Source organism: Asterias rubens, chromosome 2 (assembly GCF_902459465.1).
Source record: "Asterias rubens chromosome 2, eAstRub1.3, whole genome shotgun sequence".
Classification (NCBI taxonomy): domain Eukaryota; kingdom Metazoa; phylum Echinodermata; class Asteroidea; order Forcipulatida; family Asteriidae; genus Asterias; species Asterias rubens.
This window is the reverse complement of record NC_047063.1, coordinates 20,273,451-20,289,058: the sequence shown is the minus strand read 5'-3', so window position 1 is coordinate 20,289,058 and position 15,608 is coordinate 20,273,451. Positions and strand designations below refer to the sequence as shown.

At 37.3% G+C, this 15,608-nt stretch overlaps 1 protein-coding gene across 1 annotated transcript in view; it reads left to right on the top strand.

Moving 5' to 3' along the window:
- LOC117307233 (cortactin-binding protein 2-like) overlaps positions 1 to 15,608 on the top strand; it is an 85,040-nt gene that overhangs the window by 61,787 nt on the left and 7,645 nt on the right. The window contains exons 7-14 of the mRNA XM_033791923.1: positions 5,889 to 6,077; positions 8,735 to 8,834; positions 10,054 to 10,204; positions 10,959 to 11,189; positions 11,692 to 11,809; positions 12,585 to 12,757; positions 13,604 to 13,733; positions 14,562 to 14,734. Of these exons, the coding sequence (XP_033647814.1) occupies positions 5,889 to 6,077; positions 8,735 to 8,834; positions 10,054 to 10,204; positions 10,959 to 11,189; positions 11,692 to 11,809; positions 12,585 to 12,757; positions 13,604 to 13,733; positions 14,562 to 14,734 (1,265 nt within the window). The remainder of the gene's footprint in view (positions 1 to 5,888; positions 6,078 to 8,734; positions 8,835 to 10,053; positions 10,205 to 10,958; positions 11,190 to 11,691; positions 11,810 to 12,584; positions 12,758 to 13,603; positions 13,734 to 14,561; positions 14,735 to 15,608) is intronic.

Here is a 15,608-nt window from a genome sequence, read left to right as displayed (position 1 = left end):
GATAAACTTTAAGTCAGGGGACCTGACCAATGGTACCTGTTTGATGAGGGTCTATTGAGCCAAACAACATCACAGCAAATCATGTCGGGTTCCCCGTATCTTGTGATTTATGAACTGTTGATAATTGAAAAGGGCCCTGGCTTTTAATACTTGTAGCTACTTGTATAGCATATACCTGTCTTACATAACACGTCATACTGGTGGCCAAACTACATTAGGCTGTCCGAACTGCAGAATCAGCACTACTAACAAATTACCTGAATCACTGGTAAACCAACAGCTGCTACCAAAAATTGAAACGTACATAACATTTTTCCTCCATAACAAATAGTTTCAATGTTACCTTTAGAGAAATGTGTTCCAACCAGTTAAATTAATTGTGTGATGTTCAAAGCCACTCATACTAAATAGTCATCGATGTTTGTAGGCACTACACAGGTCTACTCTATTCTAGGCTGGATTTGCACACATTAAGCAAGATGTCATCGGCTCTATCGGAGTATATTGTGAATGTGGAATATCACCAGCTACAATCAATTCATATGTGTGTTATTTTGTGATAAATACCCCCAGCATGGCTCATGAATATTCAGTATTATTTCTTTGGTTTTACCCCCCCTTTTTCACATCCAATCCTGCGCACAACAGTGCTGTCTGCTTAGAAAATATAAATGTAAGTAAGAAAAACATTCCTGATTTGCCACATACTTATTCTTTTCTTTTTACTGAAATTTTATTTTGAACATTTTGTTTGAGATCATTCAAGGATACATACATGTAGATCGTGGTAATTCACTTTACTTTGTTTAGCAATGCACTATTTTGAGTTGTTATAATTTGATGTATGGTTGTTATTTTTTTGTTATTTTCAGTTGTTTAAATTGATGTATGTGTGTTATTTTGTTATTTTCAGTTGTGCCTTTTTGTCAATTTTGTTTGTGAGTCTTTTTAACAATATGATGGAAGGGATGGTACAGTCATTGTGAACCTTAAGAAACTTTTCGTCAAAACTGTTCATTACACTTGGTTCAAAACTATTTGAAGGAAAAATGGGGCATAGAAGGTCCCGAGAAAGACTCTGCTGTGATCCGAACTTCAGGTCGTTGCACGTTTGGTTGTTCAAAAACAGTTGACTTTCAGGCGGTAGTTTCACCTATGAAAGGAACGCGTTGCCTTGGATCGGACGAGTTGGTCTATGAAAAGCGTTTGAAACCGTTTGTTATGAAATCGATATGGTTAGAACGATGTTTTAAAAGTAGAATATAATGATCCACACAAGTATCACTCAAAATTGCACGGTTTTCATTTTACGTCACGAACTAACTCATGGCCGACCGTGTTTGTCGACGAGGTACCGGTAATACAAAAACCACGCAATTTCGAGGCATATTTGTGTAGATCATTATATTCTACTTTTACAACATCTTTGTAACCATATTGATTTTATAACAAACGGTTACAAAACACTTTTCAAAGACCAACTCGACTGATCTACAGTAATGTATTCCTTTAAAAAGAGCAGCTCAAACAGAGATTTGTCTCAGGGGAGTAGTTCTTTGACTGGCTAAAACATTGAACAGTTTTGATAGCTAATATCAACATATTATTTTGATGGGTTGATTATTTGAAAACATCATTCTCACCAATGCTTTGCCATCCCTTTCTAAATGTTACTACATGTATTTTTTGCATTGGATGCAATTGTGTCGAGCTACTTAAAATCCAACAACAGTGCTTAAACATATTCTGCTAAGCAAAATATCAGCAGGAAGCCAGTTGCAAACAGTTACATACACTTTGTGACATTTTATTTGGCTGGTAAGCCTTTTCTGGTAAGCACTTTCTGATATTAAGCACAAGCTCTATGGTTAAGCACCTCCGTGATATTGGGCTCTAGAAGCTTTTAAAACAGCTTGAAAGATCTTTGTCAGTCAATTATTTGTCGTCATCGTAGTCCTTGATCATTTCATACACAAACCCCAATTAGACATACTTTAAAAGGTCAGACGTCATAATTACTCGTTCTCATTTATATTTTTGAAGCTATTCTTGCCCTCCATCATGATGTCTGCTAAAGCTGCAGCTGTTCAAATTGTTACAACAAAATCAGCAACAAAACATCCATCATAGATACATAGATGCTCCCAATACCCCCCCCCCCCCCTTCAACTCATGGGCAAGTTTACATTGATAGCATCATCAGATCATGTCCTGATGTACGCTTCGTTCATGAGGTTACCATCTATATACACCATCCGCCCCCTAACAATTTCATCTGTAAATACTCGACATTGTCGGCGACTGAATCGGTCATAGAGGGTAACACAACCTCCTGATGTTGTTGTTGAATGTACATTTAGGTCCCAGCAGGGGGATGAAGATATATGGGATAGATCAATATTAGTATCCAATACCACCAGCAGAGTTGACAGTCGGTGTGAAGCTTAATGGAGTATTGCACTGAAGCAGACAGAGATGCACAGACAAAATGTTTTCACTAAAGTTGTTAACGTCGCCATTTACTTTTTATTTATTTTACTCTTCTTTTTTTTTGGGGGGGGGGTTGTTAATCATTTCAGTGCCATTATTGTACAAGTAAGGTCTATTTTATGTACTAAAAAGTGTCATCAATTATCGACCATAATACACATCTTATGACGAGAGGGTTTTATCACTCAAAAAATACTATTGACTTCGGGATAATAATAATAATGAAAACTTATAAAGCGCACAAATCCACAGAAGTGCTCATGGGATGTATCATTAGGTAACACAAAATACATTTTGCTTATTTTATTTTATAGTTTTTATAAAATTTTGAAACACAAAAAGCTGGGAGTTTCAAACGCAAAAGATGGCAGGCATTAAGAAAATGACCCTCCCCCCCCAAAAAAAAAATATATATATAAAAAATAATAACAAAAATCCACAATTAGCCTTTCGCGATTTTAGTGAAGAGCTTAAAATTCAATTGCGAAATTCAAATTCAAATTTTTTAGCACAGTATACTTATCAGTAAATATTTATTCCTGTGAAATATGAAGGATTTTGTTTAAATTCTTTGGTTTTTGGCCAACACTCTCATAAATCATTTATATGCATTTCAGTTCTGTCACATGTTTCCCTTGAATGTTCAAAAATTTGAAACCGTTTTATTTGTTCAGTACAATAATTGCACATTTGCAATCTTACTTATTTGACATAATGTGTTTTGTTTTATTTTGTTTGTGTGTGTTTTATGTTTGACAAAACAAATTATTTGAAGGTAGTTCTTCATATAATTTTGACTGTGAGTTAGCGTTGTTATGTATTTTATTTCAATTACTTTATGTTCACTCTATATTGTCTCATTTAATGTTAATAATAACCAATTAGATAACACATCCATATATTTAAATGTTTTGTTCTGTGTATGTTTCAAATTTATTTATTTCTTTTTGATTTTGTTAACCTTGTACTGGTCTTGGTAGTTTTTTACACCACGAAGAAAACCCTTTAAAGTATCTTTTGTGTTGTGCCTTGCTTAAAAATCCTGCTTTTGATACTGAACTGGATGAATATCATGAAGAACCGTCTTGGTTCCAATTTCTTCATGTTTGATATCAAAGAAGGCAGGTATCAAAAGACAGCACGCAGCTGATCGGCCGATTCCATCATTTTGGGGACCTTAGCTGCAGCTGCATGCCTGAAATTACTATCACACATGATGCCTCAATAGACTTTATGCATTGCAGAACCCGCTGCCATTCTTTGGAGGTAAAAACGCGCAGTTAATGTACGAGCAGCACACATGATAGGCCATATGATTAAGCTATCTCCATTTGACTCTACATGAGGGTGCCCTACTCGGCCCTTCAACATGTTTAATAGCAAAACGTCCCAACCAAAAAATTTACAAGTGTAAACTATTTTCCATAACAACGGGAACGAAAGTTTAAACATAAGCAAAGCTAGAACACGCTATTTTCACATCCGTACATGTACATAGTATATGTCTTTGAAAATTTGAAATGGGAAAACAGCCTCAATTTACCTAACTATTTCTTAAATAAAAAGTAGAAAAAAAATATTGAGTTGGGTTGGTTTGCCATGGAATGGCCCTACTCTAGTGATATCAGTTGCATAAGATCTAGTGTAAAATCTATTCCTGTGTGTAGTATCTCGTTTGAAATAAAAAGTACAAAAAAAATATTGAGTTGGGCTGGTTTGCCATGGAATGGCCCTACTCTAGTGATATCAGTTGCATAAGATCTAGTGTAAAATCTATTCCTGTGTGTAGTATCTCGTTTGAAATAAAAAGTACAAAAAAATTATTGAGTTGGGCTGGTTTGGCATGGAATGGCCCCACTCTAGTGATATCAGTTGCATAAGATCTAGTGTAAAATCTATTCCTGTATGTACAATGTAGTATCTCATTTTACAGTTTCAGGGTGAGCAGCAGCTAGTATCGCGCAATCCTTCAATGGTCGAGTTGAATTCTTCCTCATTGTAGAAGGCAGAACTCAGTCTAGCCGTTGCTGTCACTAGTATTTATATGACAATGGCATCCTGCGGGGCTAAAGCTCATTCATGTACATAATGTAATAGTCTCACTAACATTCTCATGACATTGCACTCCGGTATTAAAAAGGGTTATTGAACTATTGGTAATTCCCCTTCCTTCCTCCACATGAACTACAACTGCTATACATTATGCACCCTTTAGAAACTCTACCTACTATTTTATTCTCTTTCCTCTCTGTTAGGGTAGCTCTTTCTTTATATTGACTCTGATTTAAAGCCCCGTTCATACTTCCTGCGAATGCGATACGAATGTTGACGTCACAAATTAGCAACGAATAATTCGCATGGGTTGAGCTGTGCCCAACCCTTGCGAATATTCATAGTGAAAACAGAGTTGTGACGTCAAATTTACGTCAAATTTGCAATCGCATTCGCAGGAAGTATGAAGCGGGCTTCACCTCTGTCTGTCTCTCTCTTTTCTTTATGTGAGAAACTAAAACCCTTACCTTACTTGCACTGAACGTCTTTGAACATTCATTTGTAAATGTATCAAGACTTTAACTTCATGTATTTGACCTGGGCCCAATTTCATAGAGCTGCTTAGCAAGAATATTTGCTTAGCATGAAATTTCTTCCTTGATAAAATCAGGATTACCAACCAAATTTTCATTTGTTGCATATTGCTTGTTACTGGTATTCAGCTGTTTGCTCATCCTGAAAATCACGTGGAAATTTTTTTGGTAATTCTGTTTTTATCATAGAAGAAATTTCATGCTAAGCAAATTTTTGTGCTTAGCAGCTCTATGAAACTGGGCCCATGTCTCTTGGATTAATGATTGTGTCCACTCAACGTTGATTATGGATTGTACTAACAAGGTGAGAAAAGATAAAAAGTGAAAAGATCTCAGGTAAAGTGTAAAAACTAATACTCCCCTCTAAGCATATTTAGCAAACATCTTGACAGCCATTTTAAAAAGAAGCAAACTCAGAAGGAATAACTTATCAAAATTGTTCAAGATCCTCAGTTTGGTTCATTAACACTGAGAAAGACTTTGATTGGTATAAGATATGAGAATGGCATCAAGTTTTGCATTATATTCACTCATGCAACTTCTCAGCTGATCAGCTGATATCATCCTCAATAGATTGTGAGTTGAACAAAGACAAATTTACTAAAGTAAAATAGTTCCACAAAAACTGAAAAACGTTGAACTAAAACCAAACCAAAGTAAAGTGTGCTTGCCCACTTTTTTTGTTAGCAAGTACAAAGTTGCACGTCTGTATACAATAGTCTTCCCTAAATTTGCCAGTTGAAGAAATCTCGGGTGCTCATTAACCTTTCGTCATTTTAAATCTTGTACCATGGTTTGCTTCTCTCCCTGCAGGTAGCACCCCAGTTATAGCCCGGCTTCCCCCTTCCACTGCACCCACCAGCAGCTCCCCACTGCACCAGGCCGCAGTGGCAGGGGATACGGCCACCGTTTGTAGATTAATAGAAGAGAAACACAGTCCCTGTAGCAGAGAAATTGATGGCTCTACCCCTGTACATATTGCAGCTGAACACGGCCAATTAGGTGAGGACTTACTAGCCAGTCTAACCATGGGCTTGGGTTTTCAAGCCCCTCCCCCCCCCCCCCTCCCCCTACTAATGTACCGGTATGTCCCATTTATTTTGTGACTGGTATGCTGCTCATTTCTGTGTAGCAAATAATAATAAAAACTTATATTAATGAATAGGATTTGAAACTTTGCATGGTGGAAATACGATATGGAAAGGCTTGCGGTAACACCATGTAATGACTTTCTCTAAATGAGTTGGGGTGGTTCTGAAAAGAACCATTGGTTTCAACTCGACGTTTCGATCAGTTTGCTTTCTCTAGAACAGGGATCTGAGCATACTGATCGAAACGTCGAGTGGAAACCAACGGTTCGTTTCTGATCCACCTCAACTCATTTACATGGTGTTACCACAAACCTTTCCATATTATAATAATGAAAAACAATTTTGGGCAATATCTTTGGTCATGGAAATATCTTTGTAAGAACAAAGGAAAGTACCTGTGTAAAAACAGCAGAGACACTTGTTGTTTCTGCATATCATTTGTTGAAGTGGATACAACATTAGTGTTATTGTGTGTAAACACCCTCTGCCCATCGGGCATAAAGGGCCTTCAAACATTTGTTTCAATACAAATAGACAGACAAAGAGATAGAGAGAGAAAGTGAGGCATTTTTAGCTTCGACAGGAAATCAGGACTGAACATGAAATCTAATTTTTTTTTTTTAAATCAGCCATGGGCATGAAATGTGAAGACTGATTAGTTTTAAGACTTGGATACAGGAAGTATAAATGGCGCCTGAAATCCTTCAAAGCAAAAGTGCCCTGGGATGAAGTCAAAAATCACTGCTGGTGGAATAAATTCAGTTTATTAAAGGCACTAGACAATTTAATTACTCAGAACACACATGTATTAGCAAAGACAAAAAACGCCTTGGTAATGAGTACCGGAGAGCTACTAACATTGTGAGAAACTTAGTTTTTGAAAAAATGTTAACTTGTCACTAAAATATTTGAATCTGTTCTCAGGCATCTGAAAGCACACAAATTTATGCAATAAGGGTTTTTGTTCTTTAATTGTTTCCACAGGTTTGTTATTTTCTGCACGTGTTGGGGTACACCAAGTGAGAATACTGGTATTTGAGAATTACCAAACATGTCCAGTGCCTTTAAACTACCGGGCTGTCTATCAGTCTCAGACAGGCTTTCTATCAATTTAGTACATTCATGTAGTGTGGAGAACATACGATTTATATGTTACACATGATAAATGCCAACTGACATGTGTCACTGACAGCTTTACGATGGGTAATTTGGGCCATACATTTCATTGATGTCATGAAATGAGCTGTAAGGGTATGCGCGTCCACTGAATTGATAACAGAGGTGTTTTTTTTTAGATCATTTTGTAGATACCATGTACAAAATTAATCGGATGTTTTTGAAGTAATATCTTGATCACGTAGTAATTGATGTGTGAACCGATTTCATCTTATTTGAAAGAATATGTATTTAATAGTCCACTGAGAAAAGATAACTCTATTATTTCCCCTTCAAATTATAATCACATATTTTAAAGGAACACGTTGCCTTGGATCGGTCGAGTTGGTCTTTGAAAAGCGTACATGTATGTATGTAACCGTTTGTTATCAAATGCACATGGTTAGACAGATGTTTTGAAAGTAGAATATAATGATCCACACAAGTATCACTCAAAACTGTACGGTTTTCCTCTTACCTCGTCGACAAACACGGTAGGCCATTTTATGGGAGTCAAATTTTTGACTTCCATAAATGGCCGACCGTGTTAGTTCGCAAAGTAAAAGAAAAACCATGCAATTTCGAGTCAAATGTGTGTGGATCATTGTATTCTTCTTTTTAAACATCTTTCTAACCATATGCATTTTATAACCACTGGTTACAAACGCTTTTGACAGACCAACTCGACCGATCCAAGGCAACGTGTTCCTTTAATGCGATTGAAAACTTTGGGGAAAAAAAACAGGCTTAGCGCAGGGTGGTTTTATTTGAATCGTTGTGCACTCTTTCTGACCATTTTAAATATTATCCACTGAGGTTTTTGAACGATAGATAAAAACTATGCCAGCCTGCTATACGTCATCATATGATGAATACATCTACATGTATGTAGTGCACAGTAAGTTTAATGTGCACAAATTTGTTCCCTCATACACCAGAGCTGCCATTTCTCCCTGATTCTGCAGAAAGTTCCCTGAAAATAAGCTTATTGTTTACATATTCTGATAAACAAATTAGAAAATCTCCCTGATCATGGAAATGTTAATAATAATAAACATATCCACCTTGCTGGGTGTTCAAGGTGCAGTAAAATAAAAAATAAAACTAAACAAAAGAAAACAGGCCCAACAAAATTAGTTTTGAGAAGAGATTTGAGTTTTGTGGTACAACAACAAGATCTAAGACAAATTGGTTGAGGGTTTCAGATGTGTGGCGCAGCTGAAGAAAACTGATTGTTGTGCAAGATGCAAATGTTGCCAGCTCAGCTCTGGTTCAAACATAATTTTGTTGAGCTGGGCCACTTTTTGTGCTTAAGCAGCTCTATGAAACCGAGCCCTGCTGTTCTCTCCCTTTTGAAACTGAGGTTTTTTGTGCTTTTAATAACCGTTAACTTTGTGTGTTTTTTATCTGCAGATTGTTTAGAATTACTTTTAGATCTTGGAGGTGATGTTAATATAGCTAGAATAGATGGCTTCACACCGCTACATGGGGCTGCTGCTCAAGGCCATGATAGGTAAAGCAAATTCCACTTATTCAGTGTGATAATAGACATAGAGGTTGCAAACTGCTCACCAAACAATATGACCTGCAGTTTTAATGCTTTTAAAAGACAGTGGACACTATTGGTAATTGTCAAAGACCAGTCTTCTCACTTGGTGTATATCAACATACATGTATGCATAAAATAACTAACCTGTGAAAATTTGAGTTTGATTGGTCGTCGGAGTTGCGAGATAATTATGAAAGAAAAAAAAACACCCTTGTCACACAAAGTTGGGTGCTTTTATATGCTTGATTTCGAGACCTCAAATTCTAAACTCGTCGAGAACTACACATGTATGTCACTTCAGAGGGAGCCGTTTTTCAAAATGTTTTATACTATCATCCTCTCCCCATAACTCGTTACCAAGTGAGGTTTTATGCTGATAATTATTTTGAGTAATTTTATAAGTAATAATGGCTTCAAGTTTTTACCCGAGTGAGAGTCTCAGACTTGATTCTGTTGATTTCAGGTTAGAACAAACACAAATTGACTGGGTCAGGATTTGAACCAAGGACCTCTGGATTAATGTGCTGGCACTCTACTAATAATACACCTCTCTAAATATTCATGCATGACGTCACCATTCTAAAACCCCAAACGAGGCCATCGGTGCAACCACTGCAACTAGGATCGAGCGGCTGGTACTGGTGATGACGTGACGTGCGCTGATGGCCTCATTTTGGGTTAGAATTGTGACGTCATGCATGAATATTAAGAAAGGCGTATTGAGCTTTCTAGCCCTATGATGGCGGTCTCCCTATTTTGGGTTAGAATTGTGGCGTCATGCATGAATATTAAGAAAGGCGTATTGAGCTTTCTAGCCCTATGATGGCGGTCTCCCTATTTTTCCCTACTTTATCAATATGAAAGATAACAACGATATGGACAAAATAGGGGACCACCATTAAAGGGCTAGATAGCTCAGTTGGAATAGTGCTGCCACCTTATTCCAGAGGTCGTTGGTTCAAACCCTGCTCCAGTAAATGTGTCTTTCTTCGACCCCAAATAATTTTGAAATTTACCCAATCAGTTCCCCCTGTGGTGTTTTATGAGATTCTGTTGACATAAGAAGAAATAAATATACTGACTTTATTAAATCGTTTTTCCTGAAAATGTTTCCATGTAACGTTTTGGTTTTGAAAAACCAAATTTTAAAGTTTTTGCTTTTTTGTTCCTCTCCTGGCTACAGCTGCTTAGATTTACTCCTTGAAAGAAACTGCAACCCTTGCACCCCAGACTCCCTCGGATGGCACCCTCTTCACTGGGCAGTAGCCAACGGTCATTCTAACTGTGTCAGAACCCTTATTGACTGTGGAGCAACTAGAGACTGTCTCACTAAGGTAACACTCACTGACAACTCTTATATTCAGCCACCTCAAATTTCAGATAGCGTATAGGATTGATAACTACCGAGAAGGACACGTGGACTTGTTGTTTTTACTAAAAACCTGACCCAAATTTCCAGAGGCTGTTGGTATGATGTGTGTAATGTAAATTGATGATAATTTATATGAATAAATTTACTGTTCCAATAGACCAAAGAGAAGTATGTAGTCTGCCGTCAAACCATACATTCTACACACACTTACTGGTTCCATGCAAGAAATGCATTGAACAATTGTTGATTGGAATGTCTGGCAGATAAGAATTCTTTCAGCGTATCATTTTGCAAAAGTATATTTTTGATAATTTGGGTAGGGCTAGGTACATGTATGATAAACCCATTTTGATAACCTCGTTATCCATTGTATTTTTTTTTTTTATATCGTTAACTGTTTAATAATTTCTTTTAAGCCCGATTCGTATTTTTTTGGAAATTTTCTTGTGTCCCGATTGGAAGGGGAGAGCGTACCAAAATTTACTTCACATTTGCATTCGAAAGGATGAACAGGTCTTAAGTACTTTCTTGTACCTTGACCTACATACTTTTTGTAACCAGACAAAATCCATCAAGCAAAATAATATTCTAATCACATTGTATTGAAAAGAATACCGATGCAGTCATCATCCTAATTATTAGCAAATATATTTTGAAAATATTTCAGAAATTTGCTCCTTTGTTTGACAAAACAAATTTTATAAACTTATATTCAGGCTGGATGGACGCCCTTACACTGTGCAGCAAGATACAACCACACAAAGTGCCTCCAAGTACTGCTCTACCATAAAACAAATGCTAGTCCCGATGATCCCACTCCTGCCACTAATACTCTTCCAGATAACAACAGCCAATCAGATGATAGGCTGGTGGTGTCTGAGGTGCTCAATATGGCCGACCAAGAAGGATGGACGGTGGCTCATGTTGCGGCTTCAACGGGACAAAAAGTAAGATTTTATTGCAAGGATAAATCTCCTTGTTGAACTGAAATGTTTTTTTGTTTTTTCCCAGAAAGTTGTGCATTTCCTTGAGGTGATGAGTAAGTGGTTGAACTATTGTTTCTTCTTGGCTTGTAAGGCCATAACTCTAAAACTCTTAACAATTTTTCTAAGAGTGCCCTTTTTCTGATGTCTGAGATCATGGCTGGATTTCACAAAGACTGATCATAAATTCTAGTTGCCAAGCAGTGTGTGATGTCACATAATAGATAACTAAGGTGATATTGACGGCTCATCTTATGATGATTTTTGGTGGTTTTTTTTAGAAGTCAAGCCCTGGTCATATAATGGGAGTGAAAATAAGAAGAAAACAATTTTAATGGCCTCACGTTTCGACCCCACCAGTGGCGTTCCCAAAGGCTAAATTGTTTTGTGAAAACCCAACTTCAAAGATGACAATACGCTATTTTTGGTGTATTGTGTAACAAGCTTTCCTCCATTTTGGTTTTAGGAATGTCTGGAGATGCTGTGTAACTATGGCAACCTGGACTTAGACACTAAGGACAAATGGAGGAGAACTCCAAGTGATGTGGCAACAGAATCCTGCAAAGAATTCCTCTTGAGTTTAGGTATGTGAACAAACCGAATGATCAGTGATTCAACAAATTGTGGATTGGGTGCATTATAAAGACACTGGACACTGTTGGTAATTGTCAAAGACCAGTCTTCTCACTTGGTGTATCTCAACATATGCGTAATATAACTTATTAATAACTTTTTTGAAAAAAAATGTTTTGATAGAGGCAAAGCTTGTCACTAACATCCATTACAGGAAGCTACATTTTGTTAACTTAAAGGAGGATAAGATATTGTTTTTATATTGTTCACTTACAGAGACTGGACACCTTTGGTAATTGTCAAAGACCAATCTTTTTTTACTTGGTGTATCTCAACATATGCACAAAATAACAAACCTGTGAAATTTGAACTCAATTGGTCCTGACAGTTGCGAAATAGTAATGGAAGAAAAACACCCTTGTCACACCAAGGTGCATGGGGTCTGAGGTCTCTAAATCAAATTCAAATATGTTAGTTACTTCTTTCTTGAAAATTACATCACTTCAGAGGGAGCTGTTTCTCACAATGTTTTATACTAAGTAACTATCAGCAACTCTCCATAACTCGTTACCAAGTAAGTTTTTATGCTAATAATTACTTTGAGGAATTACTAATAGTGTCCACTGCCTTTAAAGTGGTTAGTTTCACATGTCAGCAATGGATCTGGGCCTAATGTCATGACTCTGCGCCTACTATTAGCAAAGAATCAATAAGCAGGGAATTCCGCCCTCACATGTTTTTTTTTTCTCTTTTTTTTTTTTTTTTTTTTTTTTTTTTTTTTTATAGAAGGAAAGGCGGTCCAAGTATTGATGGAACTGGCCGGAAACACAAGCAACTCACTCAGTAATCAGAAGGAACAGAATCGTCACTTTGTGATTGGTCAGTTAACGGTACGACCTGACATGACCTGGATGACCTTTGACCGCTGCATGGCATCTGTATTGGCCAATCACTCCAGGGTAAGGCATCAGGCCGGGTCAGCCAATGGGAGACTTTCTGGGACGCTAGGTGGTAGCAGACTTACCGGGGAAATCCATTGTTCTCAGAATTAAGCGCATATCATGTTCAAAACTAAGTAAACAATGGAAATTTACCCGGTTAGTCTGCTGCCACCTAGCGTTGGAAAGTCTCCCATTAACTCTTTTTTTGTAATTGCCCTGATTTTTTAGATTTTAGGCCGCAAACAATCAGAACAAGAGACAGCAAGTATGAACAAGATCAATAGGTTCTGGCAAAAGAGGGTGCCATTTCCTTGCGACAGTAGAGATTTTTTTATGGGATACAATGATTTGTGTAGACTGTTTTTTAAATGCATACATTATTTGTATGTCTACATGCAATAAGCTTTACTTGCACAATTTCTTGCGTCGCTATTTGTTGACTCTTAAAACTAGTGATCATATTTCTGAGGTTTCACTGTTGGCAGGTGTGGAATGGGAGTGTAAATCCTCTAAACTGGAACACCCAGGTATTCTGGGAGCTCTCATACTAAACCAACAGGAGAAACTTGCAATTTTCAGGAAACACTATACAAAATCATTTCTATTTTGTAGTTTCCTCTTTTTTTTTTAGGTGAAGTTACAGTTCCATGCCTGACTTGCACATTTAATTCAATTCAATTTTTCATTCATCATGCCCAGCATGAAAATCACTTTCTCGATTTGTACATTAAAATACAGACATTAAAAAACAGCACAAAAACATACATGAACCGTATAAATTAAAACAGCAACAATGTAATATTTAAAAAAACATGGCACAAATATTTTCCCTTTTTGATTTTCTTTTGATGAATTTTGTTTTAGGATTTGGAAGGCTGTGGTCGACTCAAGTCCGATCATGAAAGTGAAAGCGATAAATGTAACTCAGATGAAGCTGTTGATTACGGCCATGACTTAGGACTCAATGCTAATAGCATCCAATCATTCGTTGCAGGTAAGGAGAGTTCTAGCTACAAACTATGTACTTATTTACAAAAGAACCCCCCCCCCCAAAAAAAAACAAACAAACAGGGTTTCGTTGTATTGTTACTTTACTTGATTTTCATTTTTTGGACTTGAAAAATGGAACAAGCCCCCATAACATTACCCCATAACTCCTTACAGGCAGTGGACACTATTGGTAATTAGTCAAAATTATTATTAGCATTAAAACCTTACTATGTAACGAGTAATGGGGAGAGAAACAGCTCCCTCTAAAGTGACGTAGTTTTCGAGAAAGAAGTAATTTTCCACGAATTTGATTTCGGGACCTCAGATTTAGAATTTGAGGTCACCAATTTAGCATCTAAATGCACACAACTTCATGTAACAAGGGTGTTTTTTCTTTCATTATTATCTCGCAACTTCGACGACCAAATGAGCTCAAATTTTCACAGGCTTATTATTTTATGCATATTCTGAGCTACACCAAGTGAGAAGACTGTTTTTTTTACAATTACAACAGCACCAAACTCAAGCTCTGGTGTTTCTGATCAATAGAGAGTTGGTTCAAGTCCACATTGTGACCATGATGCTTCATCCTTTGGATGGGACGAAAAGCCAGTGTGCCTGTGTTTTACGCACATAAAAGAACCAATTGCACTTATCGAAAAGAGAAGGGGTTCGCCCCGGTGTTCCCATCATATTGTGCCACGCGTCAAATGTAGTCCCACACACCTTGCAGGAAAATACTGTATGTTGAAGCGCCTTGAGCATCACCGAGTGACGGATATATGTGCTACATTGTATATAATATTTTTTTTAAATAATTTGTTGAATGCAGGTAACTTACAGTGGTCTGTGGGTGATGGCCCTAAGAGCATGCGACCTTATGAGATATTCAGTTTGACCTCTGAGGTCATAGTTCATCTCCGTGGGATTGAGGTCGGAGGAGTTGACCAGCTGGCTTATCAGATGCTCATTCCATCGGCCACACTACAGAACTACATCAGATTGGTAAGATTAGAGTTCAACAAGTCATTTACCCCTCCTACTATTGGTCACATATTCCAGTGAGTTGACCAATCATTTGAAGCTACAGAACTGACTTTATACATGAGTACCTGTGTAGATGCATTCTTCGCATGATATCGCAGTGCAGGCTTGAATGGAATGTTACATCTATCTTGAAAACCACAGAGGATGTTATTAATTAGATGTTGAAGGGTCAGACAGTAGGAGGGTTGACTGTGTACTGTGTGGACGCATTCACCAAATGGTATCACATTACAGGCTGGCATAGTGCATCTATTGTTCAAAACACCGTTAGATGATATTGAGTGGTCAGACAGTAGGAGGGTTGACTGTGTACAGTGTAGATACATTTACCACATGGTATCACATTACAGGCTGGCATAGTGCATCTATCACTCAACACCACAGTGGATGATATTGAATGGTCAGACAGTAGGAGGGTTGACTGTGTACTGTATAGATACATTTACCACATGGTATCACATTACAGGCTGGTATAGTGCATCTATCAATCAACACCACAGTGGATGATATTGAATGGTCAGACATTAGGAGGGTTGACTGTTCACTACATGTATGTAGATGCAGTCACCACATGGTACCACATTGCAGGCTTGCATAGCGCATCTGTCATTCAAAACTGTGATGGATTATGTTGAATGGCCATCAGTAGCATGTTTTATTTAAAGGCAGTGGACACTATTGGTAATAACTCAAAATAATTATTAGCATTAAACCTTACTTGGTAACAAGTAATGGGGAGAAAGAAGTAATTTTTCATGAATTTGATTTCGAGACCTCAAGTTTAGAATTTGAGGTCTCGAAATCAAGCATCTAAAAGCACACATTTTCGTGT